The 23,541-nt window shown below is 45.9% G+C and overlaps 1 protein-coding gene across 4 annotated transcripts; it reads right to left on the bottom strand.

The window, feature by feature from the left end:
• Positions 1-489: 489 nt before the first annotated feature.
• CYTH4 (cytohesin 4) lies at positions 490-18,165 on the bottom strand. 4 transcript variants are annotated; one of them, XM_068191186.1, is made up of 14 exons: positions 18,050-18,145; positions 12,617-12,699; positions 9,524-9,628; positions 9,215-9,277; positions 7,971-8,055; positions 6,819-6,937; positions 6,362-6,442; positions 5,607-5,719; positions 4,898-5,046; positions 3,811-3,922; positions 3,321-3,397; positions 2,926-2,997; positions 1,932-2,086; positions 490-1,602 (listed from the first exon to the last, which is right to left on the bottom strand). In XM_068191186.1, exons 3-14 carry the CDS (start codon positions 9,574-9,576, stop codon positions 1,530-1,532), a joined length of 1,152 nt encoding a protein of 383 aa, XP_068047287.1. In that variant the 5' UTR covers positions 9,577-9,628; positions 12,617-12,699; positions 18,050-18,145; the 3' UTR covers positions 490-1,529. The 4 variants fall into 4 exon arrangements, with proteins under 4 accessions (XP_068047287.1, XP_068047286.1, XP_068047285.1 ...); XM_068191185.1 differs by lacking the exon at positions 18,050-18,145 and adding an exon at positions 12,782-13,229; XM_068191184.1 differs by lacking the exon at positions 7,971-8,055 and having other exon boundaries at positions 18,050-18,165.
• Positions 18,166-23,541: the final 5,376 nt, after the last annotated feature.

The following is a 23,541-nucleotide window of genomic DNA, read 5'->3' as shown; positions in this document are numbered from 1 at the left end:
CATGGGAGATGTTGCCAAGGGGCCATATTCTGACTTCTCTCCCACCTCTGGACATGAGCCTGCCTCTGCACTGAACCCAAAGCAGGAGTGACTGTGTGTGTGCAAGCACATGTGCTCCAGAGCAGTGGGCAGCGAACTCACTCTGTATCACATCAGCAACAAAAAGATTCAGTGCAGGAGACATTTGCAGGCATGAACAGAAGAAAACCTTCACGCTGCTTCTCCAGGGTGAGCACGTGCTTCAACTCTGAGATACGCTCCCTGCCTCTTGCAATTAATTCAACATTCCTGCGGCTTGGGCGAGAAGAACCGGAATGAATAATCGGGCTGTGCTGGCCTTGCTGCAGATTGCCTGGTAGATACAGCCCTCTGCAGGAAGGAAAAACCAAGAGACTGCAGCGGTGCTCAGGCTGCTCTGCTGGGCACAGGAACATGATACTTTTATATCACATCCTCTGACTTTATAATGAAAATGATCACATTACCCTCAGTTTTGGGCTTGTTTTAAGCACTTTAATTTCTCTCTTTACACAAGAGACAAAAACCCCCAGACTCCAGATGATACCACTGTATGAAGATGGGAATGAATGCCTCTCTGTGTGTGAGTGTGCTGGCAGGGAGATATATGTACCTCCATTTTTTCATGCCATCTGACTGCAAAACTTTCCGATACAAAACCCAGGCCTCTGGTTCAAGGAACCAACCTTTGTCAGGGAGCCATCAGCTAGGAGGAGAGCTAGAGTTTGGGTTTCTTCCCTAAGGAAATTTGTGGTGGTCCCTGAGTCTCAAAAAGGAGATACAAAACACCCAGGGCTTCTTTCCTGGTCCCACAGCATCTCTATGCTCAGTTAGCCCTTACATTGAATAGGGATTCAATTATCTTTAACTTTTTAACATTTATGACACAGTTACAGAGTGGGGACTTCCCAGGATTACAGCCCTCACTACAGGCTTTAGGAAGGGGGAGAGAGGGATTTCTTCTTAACTGAGGGCTTCTTATCTTACCTTGACCTCTGGTTTCACAGCGAGTTTCTAAATATCTGTGGTCTCCACCCCACAACCACTAGAAGAGAAACCACTGGGGCCTTTCTGCTCTGCAAACAACTGGACCATGCTCAGCTGCTCCAAGAGAATCTACATGGTCCCTCACAGAAAAATACCCTGGCCTGGTGTGACAACAGGAGGGGCTGGATACACTGTGCAGATATTCTTTTCTCCTCTCAGATCCTGTCCCCCATGTCTGGGGCTACATGGGAGAACCCAAAGGCCAATTGCTGTTGAGCCTTTATGTTCAGACATGGGCAACCCCCTGCCCACAGTTCCGACAGTCCTCAGTGGATCGCACCCGGCGCCTCTGCCTTCAGTTTGGAAGGCGAAGAAGAGGGCAAGCTGTCCTGTCAGTCATCTGCCTGCCAAGTGAGAGGCAGATGGAACCAAAGCTCCCAAATTTCTTCCCTGGAAGAGCCCAGTGTGAGAGGGAAGCTGTCCAATAACCTACACCTTTCTGATGCCGGTGACTTGGTCATGGTTCAGTTTTTGCTGGCAATCTTTTTCTTACGGGCAGAAACCAGATCATAGAAAGGATCCTGTGTGATGCTGGTCCTAGAAATCAGAGGAAATGGGAGAAAAAGTAAGAGATTTAATGATGGAGAGCAGCACAGACAACCCAACTGAACTTGAACACAGACACCAGTTATTAAAACATAGGACTGGAGATCTGCAGATTTACAGCAGAGAATTTAGCTGTGGCTAGAGATTCTCCAGAAGGGATCTCGAAACTCTTTGAAGTCAACAGGTACCATAGTTGTTATACTGCAAACATTTCCTTCTACACCCCTTTTCAAGCTCTGATAAAAGATAGCCAAATAAACTTTGTGATCAATTATCCCTAGGGCTGAAAAAAGACAACTCAAGCCTCAAGTTCTCCTCACCGTATTGCCTCAATCCACTCATCACGTTCTGCTGGAGTGGCTGCTGAGATCTTGTAGGACTGATGCTTGCCTTCAACCACCTTCCCATCCCCATCTGTTTTGCAGGCTTTGATCTTCTGCCCTTTGCAGTTGGGATTGAAGAGTTCAAAGCAGTTCTGTCCGAAAGGAAACAAAATGGGGCAGTAGGATTAGACAGGGAACCAAGAAGACTGCTGCCTTCAACCATGGGTAACAGGCTCAGAGAGCTTCCAATGGGCAGGAGTCTCCAAAATGCAATGGACCCTATCTTTCCCCACCCCAAAAATTTCCCTGTGAGTTAGATAACCTTCCTTCCTAGGTAAATACACCCCTCCTGTGAACAAATGGACACTAAAACAGACTTTATGGAGAGATGGAGAATCAGCACTTATCACAACACACCTTCTAGGATTTGTCACTCCACTCCACTCATGAAAATCCCTCCCCCTCTTAAGTAGATGTAACATCCTCTTTTCTGCCTGCCACCACACGGATAGAAGGCACTTTTCCCAGAGCCATGACACATTGAAAAGTGGGTATCCACAAAAGACACACAGAAGAAATGAGTCACTTCCTGGGCAAGTTCCCTAACACCAACAGTTCTGTTTGGTCTACATGTGCTGTAACTCATTATGGAGAGTCCCGAGGAGAGAAATTAAACCCACATCTCCTGGTGCAAAATAAGTAGGAAGGCAGCTGTGTGCATTAATCTCTGGCCCCCTACACACACATACACACGTGAAAACATACAATACAGTCAGCCAAAGGACAGCTCTCTACTCACACCAAAAACATAAATTAAAAATACAGCTATGTCTAGATAGGGGCAAGGCAGTTTGCAGCAGCACCTTCCCTCTGAGAAGCAAGTAGAGTAGAAGCAATTTGTGCAGGGTAGGAGGAATTTGTGTGCATCTTCTCTTCCCTCCAACCATCTTGAAAGCCTGTGTTGGCAAAGTGCCAATCAATGGACACTTACCGGCTTTTTGGGATCATTCACCTTCCGGACTGATAGATTCTCCAAGGGGATAATGCCCAGAGGCTCTTTGTCCTGAAGGCAAAGAAACATGAATTAACACCAACATACTCTCCAAATCTATGCCACTGTTTAGAACCTCTCTGATTTCCCCTGCGTGGGCCTTTGTGGAGGTGACAAGGGCAGAGTAATGCCTCGGGAGACCCCTTCCATTGACACACAAGAGGAGACCACAGCTGCAGTGTCCAGCCTCTCTCCTCAGCACAGGAGAGAGTGGAGGTGTGAAATCAGTCTGGGAGTACAGAGTAAAAGAGGGAGACTTGCCTCCTACCCTCTGCTCCTCCCTGGCCCCTCAGAGGCTCATAACCAGGACAGTTTCCCATGAGTTAAGCCCTTACCGTGGTATATTCAAAGTAATACAGGCAGTTATCGGTCAGAATGAACCAACGGCGTTTCCAGGTTTTCACACGTCCTCCTATAGGCAGTGAGGTTCAGGAGCCATTAGACACACATTCTTCTGTCCTTCCCCCAAGCTCCAGACATGCACACACAATCACACCCTCCCAGCTCTCCCTGCAGGTGAGCCCCAAGGAGACATCACGGTACCACCGTGATGCCGTGTGATAGACACACACACACAGAGCCAATTTTGCTCTGATGGGTCTGGGAATGGGGAGGGGTTTTGAGTCCCTTTTTGAGCAGACAGAGCCTGCAGGAGCTGGGACAAAGGAGCAGGCAGCTGGTTTCAACAGCAGGTGTCAGCCTCAGCCCACTGCAGCAGACGGGAGCGAATGACAGTGGAGATGACGGTAGGTTCCCGGGGTAAATTTATGGTGGGAAGCAGGCAAATGGGGAGGTCAGAGGAGCTAGGGGAGTCCTCCCCCTTACCTAGTTTCAGCAGCCAGCCTTCCCGGTTAGGGTTGAAGAAAGTGTGGGTGAGGTCATTGCCATCATCCTCTGGTATGGAGAACGGCTCGTTCTTTATGCTCTCAAACAGATTCTGCCCCAGACCATTGGTGGGGAAGGAGAGAGAGAGAAAGAAAGATTGATTTCTGACAAAGCTTGTACACAACTATCCTAGGTCCATCTGGTCCATTACTCTGTTTTTACAAGGCAAGCTGGGTGAAGGGCAGGAGAGCACACGATGAGCACTGAGGGTAAAACAGTCCTTAGTCTGTACCGCACAGGGTCTCCGGGGGGGGGGTCACCAGCTCTTTTCTCCATCTTGTGCCGTAAAAAGAGTCTCAGTTTGGAAAACCACAGCTATAAAATGGTGCTCCTATAGCAAGACAAGTTGCAGTGACCAAACCCAGTGACAAGTGCTGCTGTGGGTAGTATTAAGGCACTAGGATGGGACTCAGCACGGCAGAGATGCAGCCCCATTTAGAACCTGGGTTGGCGGTGCCAAATGCTACTGGGAAGTGGAATGTGGAGACCAGCACGTAGAGCTACATGGCCACAAGGAGGCATATTTCACAGAGCCAAAGCTTTGGTATTGAGGGGCACAAAGAGTGACATTTATAACAGCAGAGTGACAGGGAGGCAGGTTACTGCTTTCAAAGGATACTGAAATGTTGTTCACATCATTGTATCTGCCACCATTTATTACATAAACCCCAAACCAAGGGAAAAAAAAAGACTACAGCCTCCTGCACCTTCCCTCAAATTGCCTGGAAGAAATGACACTCTGGAGAATCATCTAAAGCCTCTACCCTGAGGGGATGCTGCTCAGCAAACCCCAGGTGTGGGATGCAGGCAGCCCCTTTGACACAAGACAGAAGTTTTTCTGCCCAGGCTGCTTGGGTGAAGGCAGACACATCTAAGCAGGCCGCCCACCTCTACTTTACCTCACAGGGCAGGTCCCATGCCTGCTGAGCCTTCAGGAAAATGCCAGCTGTAGCTTGGCTAATTGATGCATCCCCTGTCTCTGCTTGTCAATGGACCCAGGAGATGAGAGAATGGGAATTCTTCTTACCTTTAGAAGCTCTTCTGGCAGGTCCCCTCCATTGTCAATGCCTCTGTTGATGGATACAAACCTTTCAAAGTGGGGTTTGTCTTTCACATTGGGGTTGTGCAGGCTGGTGTTAAGCATGATGATAGAGAAGGAGAGTACGTAACAGGTATCTAGCAATGAGAAAGAAAATCAGCATGGGTGGCACTTGTCTTAGAGAGCAGATCAATCCACACCACAGGTGGCTTAGTTTCTAGTCACTGAAGAAGACAGTCATCCTCTCATTTGTAGGAGAAGAAGGGAGGTGTTGTTCCCTCTGCTAGGAGAAAGAGGGACACAGTTGATTTCCTATGAGGGAGGTGATTCCATGCCCTCGGGATAATGGGGCAAGCTGAGCAGATGCAGTCTAATAACAGCTCTGCTAGCAGGAAAGTTCCTGCAGACCTACATCTGTCAGTGCTACCCCTGCTGTGATGAGGTAATACCTCATGTGAGGCTGGGAGCCCTTCTCCAGTCTGGTGCCTATCAGGAGGGCCTGGAGCACAGTAGGAAAAGGAGGACTGAAGATGCTCAGTTTATTGAAAATCTTCACAGGAACTGGGCTGCCTCCTTTAGCTTAAGGGCAAACACACTTCCTAGTGGTGCTGCCTTGTGCTTTGTGAATGGAAAAGGAAGGCTCCTCTCCCTAGCAAACAGCATAGCTCAGCTTTACGGGCCTTCTTCCCTCAACTACCTGTGGACTGGAACACTCCTGGGTTACACTTGCAGTACCAGCTGGCAAAGGCCTCCATCATCCGGTCAATCTTCTGCGCCTCCCCAGGCAGCCGGAAGCTCCAGAGGAACTGTCTGTCAGGAGCAGAGTGTCAGAGCATCACTCAGATGGGGTCTGAGGGACACTGATGCCTCCCCTCAACCCATGCAACACCATGAAGATAAGAGAAGTCATCCCATCACACTGGGGAGACAACACAGGGTGTGGAGCAGGAGCTCTGCTCCTCTCTAGAAATTGCCTGGATACATCAACCTCAAACACCCTAAATGCAGGAAGGAGAACTAAGCCTCCCAGAAATCATGGCTTTGCTCCCCTAACGAGACCTCTGCAAGGCAGCAGAGGCCTCAGGAGAAAGAGTCCTGCCAGGAGGTGGCCTGTAATAAAACAAGGTGCCCTAAAACAGAGTCACTTTGTTATTGACATAACCGGCACTGAGGACAGACGTTTCCTGCTGCCAAAAAAAACCTTTTCCATCCCCCCAGACACTGAAACCACAGTGACCCACTTTCCTGCACATGGACAACCCAATCCAGGGGCCATGAAAGTGTTTCCCACCCCTCTGAGAAAGTGTTGACTCCTCACAGAGTCAACACACACAGCAGGGCCTTGGGAAGCTCCCACTTCAGCCCAAGAGGGCTTCCTGACCTTCCTGGGTGGTGAGACCCAGCGGCTGAGCAGGTTCCAGCACTGTCCCTGCACCCGGCATGCTCACTCACCTCAGTGCCTGCACCAGGTTGAGGTTGGCAAATTGGTGACATGCCACAAAGGCCTGGAGGATCTGAATGTTTGTGGGGTCCCTGCGAGAGGATAGAGGGAAAAGGTCAGAAGAGAGCTTTGACCCTGCTCTGTCTGGATGTCCCTTGGTGTGACAACATGCACCTGGCTCCATCCCTGTCTCACTTCCCCTCTGACCAAGAAGAAGCCAAGGTGCATACTCCAGTCTGGGATGACTGATCCCATTGCAGGCAGGAGAAAAGGTAGCCCATACAGCCAGCCTTAGTCACACTCCAAAGGCCCTCCCAGGGGTGTCCTGCCCACCCAGCCCACTGTAGTTGGAGATATGTTCAGTCTTGGCACCTGGATGAGGTCTACCACAAGTCATCCAAAATGGTAGTTCAGAGGGGTCAGGCAGGACAGGGCCTCCAAGGGGTCTCTTCATCCTGGGTTGCTCACCTCCCACCCAGGTAATCCCCAATGGCTGTCTTGTTCAGGCCTTCACCCTTGTGGAGGAATCTGGCGATCTCCTGAAGGTCTGAAGACAATACCTGGTGCTCAATCAGGTACTGGATCCCCTGGGAAGGAGAAGCAGGAGAGGGAAGTAAAACAGCTCTATGGTCTACTGAGAAAGTAGAATCCCAACACTCTGATGTCAACCTTCCTTAGCTTTAGTGTACTTGCTCCTCTCTTATACCCCACTCCCTTCATGGGAGACCACAACCATGTTCTCATCTTTATTCAATCCCTCTTCATCCACTATGGGTTGTCAGTCCCATTTTCATATCATCCCTAGATTTGCCTAAATGTTTCACTGGGATGGAAACTCAAAATAAGGTAATGTAGATTTAAAGTCCAAAAAGGAATAGTCAAAATAATACATTTAATATTTTCAATCTAAATGTCTTATTGTTCTGTTCCTAAATGTTTTTTATTTTTCTAAATTAACTTAAAAGAAAAATTGTTTTTTTAAAAGAAGGCATAATAAAAAAATGTACGCAGACAAAAATATAGGCTTGAGACAACTTGAAACAATTTTTTCCTAGATTTTTCTTTTATGCCATGGAACAGAGAAGTCTGCAATCTTTTCAGCTCCATCCCTCCTAGACAATAAGAATGGAATATGCTTTTTAAGGAATATAGAGGTTGTGAGTTGGGTTGTGCAAAGAGTCAATATCCTCTTTTAGAGAGAATTTCATGACTTTTAAAGCCAGAGAAAAAGCTGAGACTTTTTTCAAAAGATTCTTGACAATATCTAACAATGCTGCAGTTCTCCAGACCACACTGCAATTCTCCTTGCAATATACAATAAAGGAATGAAAATTGTTTTAGATCCATCAAAATGTTCTCCTTCAACAGAATAATTTCACTTTCTCTTGCAATATATGTGAAACTATTTTTAAAATGTCCCAAAGAAAAAGCAGCTTTAAACAAAGAAATTGAAATTTTTGTGAGATTTTTTCCACTCTATTTTCCTTTCTTTTTCCCCAGATGGATTTTCAGTAAGATCAATTTAATTTTGAAAAGCATTGCAGTGATGATGGGGCCCCATTTTCCAGAAGAAAATGTTTCTCCCCAAAGGTTTTTATCAGCCAGATTCCTAATGCTTACCTCCTCTAGCCTCAGGAACTTTCCATGGGATCTTGGAGATAGGAAGTCATTTATAAGTATCAGCATTGCATGGATGGAGTGTAACCTTAGAAAGGAGGGGCAAAGAAATTTCCTTGCATTGCAGCACCTCCCACTCTGTGGCATGTAGCAAGAGGGAGGCAATAATCAGAGATCTGCATTTTATAGGCACAGAGTATATAACATTTTGACCAGTCTGATTGGCATTGAACTCATAAAGCTAAACTGATTTGGGGTTAGAATTAGTTTGGGCATTCCTGTAGAGCACGGCAGAGAGAGATGCCTCAGGGGCTTCAAACCAAGGTCAGACAGAGAGGCAAAATAAAACCAACTCTCACACATGCTGTAGGTACTGACATTGCTGCCCTGAGACAACTCCCACTGGCAGAGGGACGTCCAGGGGACTGGCAAGCACTCCAGCTGGGGTGTGGACACTGGGCAAGGCACCTCGATGCTCTCAGCAGGGCACAGAGGATGCATGAAAAGCTGTTATGCAGGGCAGCAGCCACCCGAGATGTTAGCTGTGATGGTGAGCTGATGATCACAGCTTGTGGTTTTCCTTGAAGAGCTCAAAAAATGCTCTGCCACTGAGGAGGAAGGAAGAGGGAACGGTCTTTCTCAGATCTTCTCTATTTAATTATGATGGTTTTAGAGCTTTCTGCAGAGGGTTGAAAGCTATGGAGTCTTGACACCACTGGTCAGAGCTCCAGAAAGTGGAAAAGCTATGTTTACTTCACAGTTCAAACAAAATGGTTTTCAAGATGATAGAGACATTCTGTACTCTTCTGTTCTGAATGAGCCAAGGAACCTGACACACTATCAAAACTTCTCATCTTCTTCTTAGTTCATCCTCCTCTATCACATTACAGCAAGCTCCAAGCAGCCTCTCATGGTCAAGAAGGGCTGTGCTGAAGGAAATTTGTCTCTCATGGCATGCTGGAAGTGTTAAACCATCTTCCCTTTACTTCTCTTTGGTTAGGGTTGAATTGTATGTTGTGGCCTCTAAGCCCATGATGGAGAGAGGCAAGACAGCTTGATCATATCAGAAGACCTCAGTCAGGGGGAGGGCGGAGGCTGCTCCCAACAGGGGCCTTTGTGAGGTAGGAACCCATCCCCACAGTCCCCTGCCACAGTTCCTTTGACATCAGTGGCTGCAACTGGAACAGCAGCCAGCAGAGGCTCTTCCTCCCAGCTTTATCCTCACAGGTGAAATGAACAAATCCTACCTTTTCAGGATCCATGTTGAATTTCTTCCGGCCCAGGGACAGAATTTTATCCCTCTGTGACAGCTTGCTGTAAACACAAAAAAGAAGGAAAAGTCAAACTTAGAATAAAGGGCCATGTAATTTCACTCACAAGGTGAGGTATCACAAGGACAGGTGTCTGACTATCCAGGAATAATGAGAAATCTAAGAGGATAGAAGGGCCTCATTTCCCTGCCCATTTCTCTGCCCTTGTTGTGAACTGAATCCCATCAGTGTTTTTGTTTTTTCAACTTAAAAAGAGACTTTGTAGCAAAGGAACACTCATTCCACTTGCCTGATCTCCTCTCCAGGATTACTGTCTGCCACTTGCTTCTCCTCTGCATGTTGGAAACACTCAATCTCTGCAAACACCTCAGCAATCTCCTCCTTCAGCTTCTGTAAAAGAAATATCCGGAAGATGAAGGCAATGGAGGGAAAAACAGCAGACACCCTGTAAGGAAGCGTGAGAGTATGTCTAACTTCTTCCCTCAGTCATAGGAAAAGGACAGGTCAGGTGGTCATGACCAGCCAAAGATGCCTATGAAATGGGTACTGCTCTGGAATGACCCTGCTGGATTCCAGATGAAAACAACTGGAAAGAGAGACAGAAGGATGTCCTCATGCCTATTGTCAATCAAGACTGGAAAAATCAAGCTTAATCAGTGTGGCGAGTGTCAGAGAACTCACCCCACTGTTTATTCCAGTTCCTCAAACAATGTCAGATGCAAGAATCCTTCCATTGTGCCCATTCCTTTTGAGCTTTTATTTTGCATAACCCTGCTACAGATCCAGGAAAGGAGAAGCGGAACTGGTAACTGTGAGATCAATATGAACCCTAAGTGTCTGTATTGTGAGACACAGAATTTTTAGTGTACCTGTCATCTAAATACCATTGAGCAGATAACTCTCTTCAGTTAGAGAAAAAAAAAGACAGGAAGATTAAAGGTACAGTAATTACTGCCAGATTTAAAAAAATCAATTGTGGAATTCACTTTCCTTTAGGTTCATGACAGACCATGGCTGCCTTGGCTGGATATTCTGTGTTACCATGGAAATGAAGGTGTCTGTAACTCCTTGTTTCCATCCTGCAGTTATGTTCCACCTCAAAGCCAAAGTGCATCACAGCTCTCTTCTAGGAATCACCCAAATTCTTCCCCATACCAAACAGAACAGGCAAGGGAAGAAGGGTTATTTTATGACAGATCCTTTCTCATCAATGAATGAGGATGTGGATGGAGCACATAATCAGATAGAGAAACTGAATTTCTGCAATATTCCATAACTTAAAAGAGCTTCTGGGTTTCAGTTTTGCTCTGGCCACCTTCTGTTGTGCTTCATTGGTCCCCAGAGCTGTGAGTGTTCCTTACTAAGTTTTAGGTGTTGCACAAATGTAACAGAACCATGATCTCAGCTCATGACTTTCAAATGATTATCAGTTTTGTTATTCTATTCACTGCTGTCTTTTGCCAGTGTTACTGGCAAGCAAAGACCCATCCTCTTTTCTCTTCCCCTCCTCTTCCCCCAGATATGCCCCTAAGTCTTTGTGCTTGAGGGTACTGATAGATACATTTTGAAAAAAAAATCCCATGGGGAAAATGTCTCTTGTTCTATGTCACTCTTTTCACCCAAACTCACTCTGCTCCACTGGACATTGCGTACTCCATTGCTTAATGGCTTTGGGTTTTAAAGCATGTGTCTGTGCAGTCTAGCAACCTTTCTCTGTCCATAGTGGGCAAAAAAATGTAGTATTCCTGTTCAAGTATCCTGCTCTTACAGTGCCCATCCCCTGTTCTGAAAACTGAAGAGAGACAAACACACACAAGCAAATCCCAGGAATGTACATTCATAATCTGTTTTGCAAGGGGGGACAAGAGACCATTCTGGTTTGCAGCAGAGAGAGGAGGTCTGGAAGGCTCTCAGGGTCTGCGGTGTCTCTGTGTGTCAGGATGATCCCAAGATTGTAAAAGTCCTTGTTTCCCAGCCTGTGCAGCCAAAGAAGGAGTCTGAAATGCGTAGGATCAGCTTCTCAAGGTTGTTTATTTTTCCCTATCTATAACATTCTTTCTCTGACCTGCTGAGGTCTCTCTAGCAGGCTGGCCATGGCATTCTGCGTGTCGCCTTGGGCGGTATTTACATTTTATACTAGAAATTACGTGTACTATATTTACAATATTGTGCCAATGCCTATCATCTATGTTAGACAGTGTGTCTCTACCTTAAACCAATAGAAAAGTGTCACCATCACACCAAGACATGGAGGACAAGAAGAAGGAGAAGGCTAGGACACGCCCAAATCCCTCCATCTTATACCCCTGAATCACATCCTAAAAACCCCAAAATTCTACTTTTTCACCCTGTGTCAATTCAGCTACTACACTACTCAAACTCTTGTGGCTTGTAATTCCTCATATAAAGTTGGCAACTTTTCCCATGGGCTAAAATCGAAGCCACAGGTGTTTTTGACTTCATGCCAAGGTCTCTGAGCCCCCTGCCAGGGTCTTGAGACAGCCAGGGCAGCCAGAGAGATGTCCTGGACTCTGACAGAAGCCTAAGAAGTAACATGTAGTTTGACTTAATCCCTTATTCCATGCCAGGAAATATTGCAGCTATTCCCTAAGCATCTAGACAGCTTCATGTTGTGGAAAAATCAGTCCAAGTCCAATGATTCAGTGTTATAAGCTCTCTCAAATGAGAAACCACATTTCATGGTGGAGGCACAACGGAATAGAAAGGGCACAGCACCATGCAGGACTGTGATGCAGTCTTAGTGACTGATTTTGAATCTATTACTTTCAGACATTTTAGGAGCTACTTGAGAAATAGTTCAGTCAGCTAAAAGAAAAGAAGGAAAGCAAGTTTCAGCCACAGAAACTTGTGTGGAAGGTCCTGCCATGAGACCTCTTTGAAGAGACAGGATCCTTCATATAGGACTTGCTAGAGGTCCACAAAGCAAACAAAAGTTTGATAAACACAGGGGGATGCTGCAGGTAACTAGGACTGATATACCATTAGCAGGTAATCAGTAATTAAAAAGAATCATAAATGCTGAGCCAGATGCCTGCCAGTACAACTTAGCAAAGGCATTTCTTTACTCCTAAATATACAATCCCAACTCATCATTGCTCATAATCTGACTAGCCTTTTTCAAATATCCCATTGGGGCAGCTGATGATTCCTGCAGCAGAGAGTACCACAGGCTGGATATACCCTGGTGGCAAACAGGCCAGGGCAGCCTGAAGTTTAAAACTGAAGTTGGATCATGACTGAGAAAATGCCTCCTTTGCAAGAGCACTTCTGCATGGCCTGGACTGTTATGTGAAAATGCTCCTTAGTGAAGACAAGATTTCAGAATCAGGCAGGCACAAGGGACAGGATGGTCCTCACCTTAATGTCATCCAGAAGCTCCTGTTTGTGCTTCCTGATTGTCTCTATTTCAGCCTCTTCAGCCCCACTCAAGCCAGTTGATTCTGAAAGAATAAAGATTCCTATGAAAACTCTTCTGGGGCCAACGTATCATGGAAAAAGCTGCCCCAACCTCTCAGCACTTACCTTCTCCTGAGGTCATGCCACAGCAACTCTGATTTCTGTGTTTCAGCATCTGTGCTCCCTCCTGTTGCAACCACTGCACCTCACCTTTGCCTTGCAAATGGTTCTCAGCCTAGAGTGTGCAGCACAGACCATACTCCCTCTCCTTGCAGCCAAAGGCTCTTCACAGCCCTCTCAGCTGACCCTGAAGACACCCACGGTTTATTCAGCCAATTCTGCTCGCCCTGAGCATGGTGACGAGGTCTCACTAAATGCACTCTGGTGGTTGTTAAGTCTTTAGGTACTGAAAATCTATGACCTAATTACTTCATCTCCATCCCAACCTCACAAGAAAACCACTGGCTGCATGGGTTGATCTGCCATAGCTAGAGTTAGAAATGGCTTAATAGAGAAAATCAAGGTTTTTCAAGTAGGAGGACAGGATCTAGAGGATGAAAGCCTTGCCGAAAAAAGGCATGTCTTTGGCTGTTGTTCTGTGAACAGCAGAAAATGCAGAAATATGAGTAGGCTTCCTTGTAATGTACAGGAACTTAAACAAACAGCAGCAAAGCCAAGGCAACCACAATATGATTCACAAAAGACCTAAAAGAAATGGGGTGACAGTGTTGATGCTAAATATAATCCAGGTGAAAGACAGCCTCTTCTGCAAGGAGAACGAGAAGGCTGAGAGCACTGGAGATCACTGGCAAACTTGCAGACAGGGTCCTAGCTGCACCTAAATGCTGCAAGATAAAGCTTCCCCAGGAAGCCAGGTCAAGTCACTGGATGCCCTGCTCCACTATTTCGTAAGACAAAAACCCCTGGGCCTCCAGTCTTCCCAGAAAAAGGGGAAGTAGCACCAGCTGCATTGGAAATTCTCTTAGTGTGGATCTCACATGCAAAACAACTGCTACAAATGTGAGTGGAAGAAAAAAAGGGAAGGAAGCAGCCACAACAGACAGAAGGAAAAGCAACAAGGGCAATGATCTTAGTTTGCTTCTTTCCTGTCATGGCCACAACAGCTCAGAAAGACCCACCTTCGCCAATCCTAATCTTTCCCCCATCCTCCTGGCTGGTTGGGTTTCCATGTGCTAAGTATGTTCCTGTTACTTTTCTCAGGCTTCAGCCTCTCTCCTGCCACTCTTCCTGATGGTTTCAAGCATCGCATTCCCTGTGGAGAGGCAGCTGAGTCTGTGGGAGTAAAGCACTGGACAAAGAGCCAGCATGAAGCCAGACTGGGAAGGACCCATGTGCCCTCCCAGCCCTGCAAGCAGCCCTTGTGAAGAGCAGCAAGAAGCTTTCTGATTGATGAAGCCAGTCCAGAGAGAAGGAAAAAGGCATCCAAAAGCTCATGACAGCCAAATCTGTAGGTGAGGGGAAAACCAAAGCAGGCTGGAAGGTTAGCAAACAAAAAACAAACAAATGAAAAGAAACCACAAAGAAAAACATCCAAAAACATGCAGTGGCTCTGGCACTTGTAAGGTGGGTTGCTGACTTCCCTTTGAATGTCAGCCCTGTGCCTCTGAGCAGTGCCCAGGCCCTTCAGCTTAATTTATGTATCCTGCCGTTGTGGTGTCTGCAGATCAGCCGGCCTCTCAGTCTCTCCAGCTGTATCTCTCTCACTCCTGTCGGGGCTTGTAATTGTGGAATCACTGGGGTGACTCCTTGACAAATTACAACAAAGACCTTTTGCCCTGTATTCTTTCCACAAAAGCACCGTAGGAGGACAGCCCTGAGGAACCTTGCCTTCCCCACCCCATCAGCAAACTCTGTGGTGTGGCTGGTTGCTTTGCTTCAGTTGTTCTGTGTCTACTAAAGCATCTCAGAGTCATGAGGCTCCCAGAGGACACCATCTCACCCACACGACCCCCAACAAGGCTGTAATTAACACAGTCTCCCTTCCTCCTGAACATCTGAAAACCCCAAATCCCACCTGCCGAGTTGGTCAGAATGAGAAAAGTGTGGGAAGGACTGTGTGGGGGGGGAGGGCAGGGGAGAAAAAGAAGGAGTCATAGAGAAGGGGAAGGAATCAAGGGGGAAAAAAGTAGGAAAGGGTAACATAGTTTGAAAAAAAATGGAGGGATCAAACTTTTAGGGCAATTTAGACTGAGCTGCAGAGAGGCTCTCTGTCAGGTTTCCTATACAGTTTAAGTCCTTGATTGCTTTAGAAAATGGCCCATGCCTTGTCAAAGTCCTCAGTACCACCTCAGTTCTACTTCCCTCTAGGACTAGATCAGCACACAGATGAAGCACAGCCCTGGTCAGGGTTCTCTGCACAGGGGGAAATTTTACCCTGATGAAGAACATACCACAAAAACACCCACAGGTTTCAAAAGGATGCTGTCAGCCCAACCAATACTGAAGTTTTCCAGTTCAGACAAAAAATGGCTACTATCCTCTCCAGAGAGAACATAGGTTGTTGCTTGGAATTTATTTTCAGAGAGCAAATGTTGAAAGGAAAGTGCATCAGCATCACATTTGTGGGTCTTACACCTGCCCCTGAGGTTGTTTCCCCACTCTCAGGGCAGACCCACATAGAAAGACCTGCCAGTTCTTCACAAACTCATCAGGATTGTATTTTCAGTGCTGTCACTCAGGACACAGACTTCTATTCCAGTTGTGTGGCTTATGCCTTCAGCTTCCCCACCCAGAGGGCAGGTCAGAGTTGCCCAAACATCTGGGTACTTGTGTGGCCAGCAGAGAGTTCTGTGTTCACTGGTTTCATCTCCCATTGCAAAGGGCTGTGCTGAACCACCCAGGTGTCAGGCTTTCAGTCCCATGGAAAATTATAGGAATAGGGAGATGGCTTTTGAAGCACAGAGGTAAGCGGGAAGTGACCACCCAGGAGAGCTGGAAGGATGAACTGCAGAAGCAGCAGAGAAGGGTTATGAAGAATGATTGTACCTGTGCCACCACTGCAGACCCGTGTGTTACACACCCACGGTACCACAGCAAAGGCTCATCAGGCTCATTTGCAAGGCGATGGAGGGCTTTGAGTATTGCTGCTAAACGTTTGGGCAACTCCACCCACGGCAGCACAAAAGCAAAGCAGCCTGATGGGCAGCTTCTGCCTGAAGGAAGGTCTCCGGTAGAAAAATTTCACCTGAAATTCCTTTTTTTTTTTTTTTTTATATGGCTGCTGTGTCATCTCCAGTAAAGGGCACCACCTCCACAGATGGGTACCAGTCTAGCAGCAGGGAGATGACAGAGCCTTCCAGTCCTCAATTCCCTCCAGCCATGTGTGTCTCCCTCCTGCAGCATTGCACAGTTCTCTGCCAGCTTGTGTCAGAAGAAATTCAACATAAAGCCCAACAAGCTTAATTTGCACATTTCAGCTATGGGGGGAAAGCTGGGAAGAAGAATTTATGTTGTCTACTGGTCCCCTTATCTCACGTGACAACTTACATCCATCCTTCAGGATAGCTTTCCATGATTTTTGACTGCAGCTCTTACCCCACACATGCCACCACAGGACACCACAGCACCAGTCTGCTCTCCTGTGTGTCACACATCCAGCTGAAGGGCTTGGCACACCAGCTTTGTGCCCTCACTCAGACAGTCCTGAGAGGGTTCTGAAGGAAGCTGGAAGAGGACACACACTGTAGGGAGAGCAGCCTCCCCGAGGCATCAAGCCTTGCTCGAAAACAGATCAGGACCATCACGTCTCCTGGTAGGAGTGTCCCTAGAGAAAGATGCACATGCACCTCTGACCTTCAGGACAACCATGCCACAACTGAGCATCTCCAAATGCATTCAGTACTCTAAAGCTCGCTGGAAAACTGTTTCTGGTGGCACCCTTGGCTCCCAAGGGAGTTCAGCACCAAACAAACCCACTTTCTCACCCAGCTGTGGAATGACAGGATGGGATTGAGCAAAAACATCAGTCAGAGCCAGCACATCTCTCTAGGCATTGCCTGTCTCCAGGCTCTGCCTTTACCCAGAACTGAGCAAACCCCCACAGTGCCTGAATAGGATCTCATTGTGCTACTGCAGTGTGTATAGCTTCTTGAAAGTATGCTTGCTTGAATGTGTAACTTTCAAGACATAATTAATGCAGTAACACATAACTTGAGTAAATGACAGTGTTAGATCTTCAGTTAGGAGACCCCTAGTTTCTCTCAAAGGCACACCCCAAAATAAATAGCAAAATATGAGTTATCCCTCCTCCTGCCCAGTTTGACTACAGTTGCTTTCAGGTAGTGAGGGCTGGGTGATCAGAAGACACCCATTTTCACAAACATTCAATACCAGTCAGATGCTGGCAAGAACTCAGCTCCTACAGGTACCATCAATTTCCCTGGCAAGCAAGTCTGGTATGTGGTTTGAGCATGCCCTTTCCTTGGCTACACCTCAAAGCTATAAAGTGCACAACAGTTGTTGAAACTGGGCACTGCTTTTTGCTTTCACTCTGTGTTCCATATCCTATACACAAAAGCCTGAGGGGACAGAGTCAGAACGAGAACAGACATTGCAAGGTGATCCTTTTTCTTCCTTTGTTCAGCCTGTTCCCACTCAGCTTTCCCTCTGACACACTCAGAGCTTCCTCAGCCAGAAGCTGGAGATGTTCAGTCTGGTGGCACGCCTTTCCTTGCTAAATCCCAACCACTTTACCCACCACCTGTCAAAGCAGGAAATAAAACCTAAGATCTCTTCCAGTTCCTCAGATGCGGTTTATTTCCCCTCACCCACATCTGCCCACTGAGACTGTTTCAGGACCAGGCAGGCCCACCTGTAGACCACTTGGAGCTTCTAGAACCCTAATACAGTTATTTACCTCTAACACGGCCATAAGCAAGGGAGGCCCCACACCAAAAGCCTTGCACAGGTGTTACACTGGGATACCCAACTGCATCAGAGGCTCTGCAAAGGCAAGCCAGCTCCTGGGATCTGAAGGGAAACACCATGGAGGTGCTTGTCGGAATTGAATGAGAGCAGCCAAAGCCTACAGTGCTCACCCCAGGTGTCACATACACCACTGACACCGAGGAGTCAGTTCCGACCTTGGCCCAGCATCACTGGCCCAAGGAATCAGAGCAGTAACACTCAGTACAAAGGTCATTCAAACCAGTGGGGAAATTTCTCCCAGTGGGAAAGGAGAGTAAAAAAGTAAAAAGAAACCCATGCCTAATGTTGAAAACTGAGAAGCAATTAACTGTACCACCAGGGATCTTCCAGCATGTCATTCCTCCAGCCACAGCACCCACTCCAGCTGCTGGGATTTCATGGTGTGCTCTTCTCTATCAGAGTGCAGAGCCCTCACCCCAAAAAAGACACACAATGGTTGAGGCTTACCAGCAGGACAAAGGTCCATCCTGAAGAGCACAATATATTTTCAACCCAACTGGTGTTCCCCCTTGTATTTCATTCGTTCAGATGCTTCACAGAACTGAAACAATTCGGAGCCAGCAAACCAGACCGCAGCAGCTTTGGGGGGGGGCGGGTTTCCCTGTGACTCCTCCTTCCTCTCATCATCCTCCCCCCAATCACATGTCACAAGCTTGCAGCAGTGAAGAAAACTGTGTACATGTTTCTGTGAGCCAAATGAGGCTCATTGCCTACTTTTAAATGCAAATTCACAAATGCATCTCCATCCCAGCAGCTTTTGGGAATCTTTGTTTGAGGAGACTAAAATGAGTGGTGAGAGGCTTTTGCCTGAGATACTCAGAGGGGAGAGAGGGAAAAAGGAAGTTCTTGATTCAGAAAATCCATCTGATTGGGGAAGTGGTTTCATTTTAAAGGAAGATTCTTCCTGTGTAAATTCAGCAGCAGAGTGGGGTGGGGGCAGGGATGGGAATGAAGACTCCAGAACTGGAGGAGGGTTGATGGAGGGCAGGATAAAGTTGTCAGACTCTTCTACCTCACTCAATGCTCAGTGTAACTTAAAGTCTTGCTCTGTTTTCCCCCCATAACAAAGTGCTTTTCACGTGAAACCTTGTAAGTAAGGACAGAGTGAACTAAGGAGAAATGCAGTCCTCTCTCAGATTTAGCAATATTCCTGATGGTGAGAGACCTGGAATTAGCAGCCATTCAGGAACGGGAATGAAATCTTGAAATTGGAGGACAGAGCTGAACAAACACTCCTGAAAGGAGATACTGTCAATCAAAAATGAAATTGAAAAATCCAGAAAATTTAAAATGGAGTGACTACAACTGAGATGAAATTGAGTGTAGGGAAATAGACCAAAACATGCCAAAATTATTCCCTTTGAAATCCCTAAAATAAAGAAAAAAGGGTTAAAAAAAGAGACAGAAGAGAAACAGAAAAAAATTTGAAATATAAAAAACCAGCAACAACAACAAAAAAGAAGGGCCAATGGGATGTCCTGAAGTGCAGGAACATGGACCGAAGTTTGCCCAATTGATCCTCACTGAAATTGCAAGATTTCATTCCCTTCACCGAAAGGAAATTCTTCCTTTTGGGAATGGGAATGAAATCTTGAAATCAAAGGACAGAGTTGAACAAATACTCCAGAAAGGAGATACTGTCAATCAAAAATGAAATTGAAAAATCCAGAAAATTTGAAATGGAGTGACTACAACCAATGGTACTGAGATGAAATTGGGTGTAGGGAAATAGACCAAAACATGCCAAAATTATTCCATATGAAATCCCTAAATTGAGGAAAGAAAGGTAAACAAAGAGAAACAGAAAAAGTGAAATTATAAAAAAACCAAACCCTGAAAGGATGTGAAAACAAGAAGAGCCAATGGGATGACCTGAAGTGCAGGAATACAGACCTAAGCTTGTCCAGTTGATCCTCATTCAAATTGCAAGATTTCATTCCCTTTCCTAAAAGGAAATTCTTCCTTTTGGGGAGAGAATGAAATCTTGAAATTGGAGGACAGTTGAACAAACACTCCCAAAAACAAGATATGGTCAATCAAAAATGAAATTGAAAAAAACAGAAAATCCACCCAAATGAAATTGAAAAATCCAGAAAATTTGAAATGGAGTGACTACAACCAATAGTACTGAGATGAAATTGAGTGTAGGGAAATGGAGCAAAATGTGCCAAACTTATTCCCTTTGAAATCCCTAAAATCAGGAAAGAAAGATAAACAAAGACATAGAACAGAAATAGAAAAATTGAAATTAAAAAAAAAAAGCCCAAAAAAACCCCATAAGATGCGAAAACAAGAAAAGCCTGTGGGATGATCTGTCAACCTTGTCCTTTGATTTCATGATGTGATTCCCTTTCCTGAAAGGAAGAATCTACTTTCAGGAAAGGGAATGAACAGAGTGGAAGAAACACTCCCAAAAGGATATCTTATCAATCAAAAATTAAAAATCCAGAAAAAAATGAAATTGAATGATTACAACAGATCATACTGAGATGAAATAGACCAAAAATTTCCAAAATTATTCCCTGATTCAGTCTCTTGCTCTAGGGCCATTCACGTCTGGCCTCAGAAAGAAAGACACAGATTGCCCTCCCTTCCACCCAGTGCCTTGTACTTGCTTTAAGCTGTGGTTATGCTGAAAGTTCAGTGCTGTTTTTGGATGAACCTCCAGTGAAGAGTGGGAGATATCCCCAGCTTACACATGTCAAGCAGTGGCAGAAATCCAGAATGAATTTACACAGGCAGCTGTAGGCAGGGTCACAACCTGTGATCCTTAGGAAGACTTGGTGGTATGCATTTAGCACTCACTTTCTATAGCCAGTTTAAGTATTTACTAAGAAGCAGTTAGAAACTTGGGAGTGAAAAAAGAGGAAGGGAGTGAGCTACATGAATGTAAACTTATTTCCAGCTGTTATATCCATGTCTTCACCCAGATCTTCATTACACGAAATGTCCACACGTAAAAGCTATCAGAGGCCTGCACTTGGGTCACAAATAGTCAATATCCTATCCTGTGCACACTAAACTTCTGTGTTGAGATTCTGGGCTGCATGAGTGGAGAATTCACTGTTCCACAACCTAGGCCAGAGCCCCCAGCTTCTTCACTGGAGCTGGTTCTGGTGTATAACCTCCAGTCCTTCCTTCCATCACTCTTTTCTACAAAAAAGTAGTTTCAGCAGTACTGCAGCTGACATCAAGACATGTCAGCCTAAAGTACTCGCTAGAAAGATGTGATCTTGTCACAGCATATGTCACAGTTGAGATGGCCACAATGCACAGAGTAACACCATACAATTTCAGAAAGCATCCACCCACACAGAGCAACATCACCCCACTTTAGAAGGCTGCAAGCATCTGCCTGGCTTGTTCTTTAGCCCAACCTTTTATACCCCTCATGCTCATGCATTGCACCTGTGAGCCCTCTGTTCCCTTTGGTGATTGGTCAGTACCTGGGCACCCCAAGTCTCATTGCTTTCAGTGCTGCTCACCTGCTTTTCACAGCTGTAGCCCATTAGGGACGAGGCTCAGCCACAGCCCCACTCCCAATTACCACAAACTGTGTGCCTACATGATCTCGCCTGCCACAAAGGTAGGAGACAGATACAGGCAGCTTGATCAGGGCTCCTCTTACACACCTGTGTGAGCAGGTCAAACCACAAAATGCAAACACCAAAATGGATGTCTGTAGAAGTGTGTGCAGAAGTACTTTCAGCCACTCCAGCAGAGTACAAAACCTGGTCCTGTGTCTCTCCTCCATACTTCCTTCATCTTTTAGCTCCTTGATGTTTCTTTCTCAAAGCTGTTCCTGCCTATCTGTTGGAATGCCTGAATGCCCTGTTTGGAGACCTTGCTCCTGTTTCAGTTCAATGATCACCTCCACTACTTGCATTCCTCTGGGCCTTGCTTGTAACATTTGATGGACCTTAAATGCTTTCAGTTATTTCAGCCAGAGGAGTCTGAGTGGGGAATGCACTGATAAAAACTGCATGAGTCTATGTCATGTGAAAACAAAGCACCTGTGAGATGTTTTCTCCTGAGGGTACACAACAGACAGGATTGTGTAAATAAACTAACCCTAGAGCATCTCCCATTCTTTCCAAAGTTCAGGGAAAGTATGCCTCTCTGTTGTGGTCCCTAGTCCTCCAATAATTCTCATGGTGGACAAACTACTTCAGTTCTAGGCTTACCCTGGAGCAATACAACCTGTTCCTCTCCTGAGGAAACCTAGAACCAGTTGAGAAGTCAGTCTATTTGAGCATCCCAGACAGGCAATACAGATCTGTAGTCAGCTCAGATGGATACCAACACTACCCCAGCCAGCAATGTGTCAGAAAATGCCCTTAAGGTGTCACATGTTCTGTAGTCATGGCATGAAAAGACCATAAATAGACTACAAAACAGAACTCTTGTTATTTCAAGTAAAAAAGGTAGGGGGACAACACCCAAAGGAAGACACAGTGACAGGGAGCGAGGGAGGGAGGGAGGGAGGGAGGGAGGAAGGAAGGAAGGAAGGAAGGAAGGAAGGAAGGAAGGAAGGAAGGAAGGAAGGAAGGAAGGAAGGAAATGAAAATTAATTATGCCCTTGGGATATAGGATCCAATGTATCCTAGGGAAAACGAGGTTTAAATGCTGTATGGTGTGGTCAGAGTTGTCCATAGCCAGTGGCTCAGAGCATGTGGGTTCTCCCACAGATGGTGTCAGCAAGGCCAGTGTGTGCAAAGGGGGTATCCAGGCTGGTCCACTGTTCTCACCTCATCGGGCATGGGCAGATTAGGCAGACTGCTGCAGATCAGTACTCCAGGCATTACTCCCTGTGCCTCCTGTGCCAGGGACCAATTTTTCTCCCTAGATGCTCCCTGACTGCACACAAAAACTTAAAATTGAGCTGGAAATATCTGTTGTTCTGGTTATCTCGATGGAAAATATCAAACCAATAATGTGCGTGCACTTTTCTGCTGCTTGGTACAGGCTTAAAATAATTGTGTAAATAAAAAGGACATATAAATATTTCCTACTGCTTTCAAGGGGATAAAGGCAGGGACAAAGTGCCATGTATCTCTCTGTGCTGAACATGTCAACTGTATTCCCACAAGTCTCCACAGAGCGACAATGTCCAGATCTGTTCAAATTCAATAGCCCCTTCAGGAGGCTTGGGCTGCCATTCAGTTTGGGCTTAGGGACTGGACTTTATTTTAAAGGTAGAAATATGGTGATTATAAAAGGCCATAGGCAAGAAGAAACCCTCTTATGAAGAATACAGAAGGGTCACTTAGAGTCTGATAAACTTGAATGAAGAGCCAGAGGGATGTTTTTTATTTGTTAGACTTGAAAGTGCAGCAAGATTGAAGCTTTATGCCTTTGAAATAAAATGGTGGAAGGGAAGCACAAGATTTTACTTTGGTAGTTCAGGAAATATTAGTCTTGTAAAACAGAGTAGCTATAGATTTTCTTAGTACTCTAAACAGTTTTTTTCACTTCCCTGGTGCAGCCTTCCTAGAAGACATCATCACTTACAAGTAAAGATATGTATTGGATCTATATTTATGAAACACAGTGTATCTGATAACATACAGAGGGTGCTAGCAGGGAGGGAATCAAGTCATGTCATGCAGCTGACACTCAAGTTTGAATTTACACATAAAATCTTTAGTCCCTGTTACCTTCCTTCTACAACAGGCAGGTGAAAAATGTTATTCAGCTGTCTAAGCACCTTGTGGGAAAGAATGCACAGTCAGATATTGATCTGTATTTCTTGCCATTAAAGTGGCACACTCATATCAGCAAGATGGGGGTTGTCACTGGCTGATAGTAAAATGTCACTGGGAATGGAAACCCACATCAGCATCACTGGGGACCTGCAGAAGTACAGAGAACCAGATAAGACCCAGCCACAAAACCCCAGTAAGACAGTGTCTGTGAACAACTTCTCGACTGAAGGAAGT

This window comes from Anomalospiza imberbis, chromosome 5 (assembly GCF_031753505.1).
Source record: "Anomalospiza imberbis isolate Cuckoo-Finch-1a 21T00152 chromosome 5, ASM3175350v1, whole genome shotgun sequence".
NCBI classification, from domain to species: domain Eukaryota; kingdom Metazoa; phylum Chordata; class Aves; order Passeriformes; family Viduidae; genus Anomalospiza; species Anomalospiza imberbis.
The sequence above is the reverse complement of the archived record's forward strand: the minus strand, read 5'-3'. Positions and strand labels throughout refer to the sequence as shown.

Bases quoted from the DNA above. Each gene is read 5' to 3' on its own strand.
- CYTH4 (XM_068191183.1), bottom strand. From the start codon at position 12,830: ATGCTGAAACACAGAAATCAGAGTTGCTGTGGCATGACCTCAGGAGAA. The intron at 12,700-12,781 runs GTAAGTGCTGAG...TTATTCTTTCAG, and splicing joins TGGCATGACCTCAGGAGAAG to AATCAACTGGCTTGAGTGGG. The intron at 5,720-6,361 runs GTGAGTGAGCAT...TGCTCCTGACAG, and splicing joins AACCTGGTGCAGGCACTGAG to ACAGTTCCTCTGGAGCTTCC.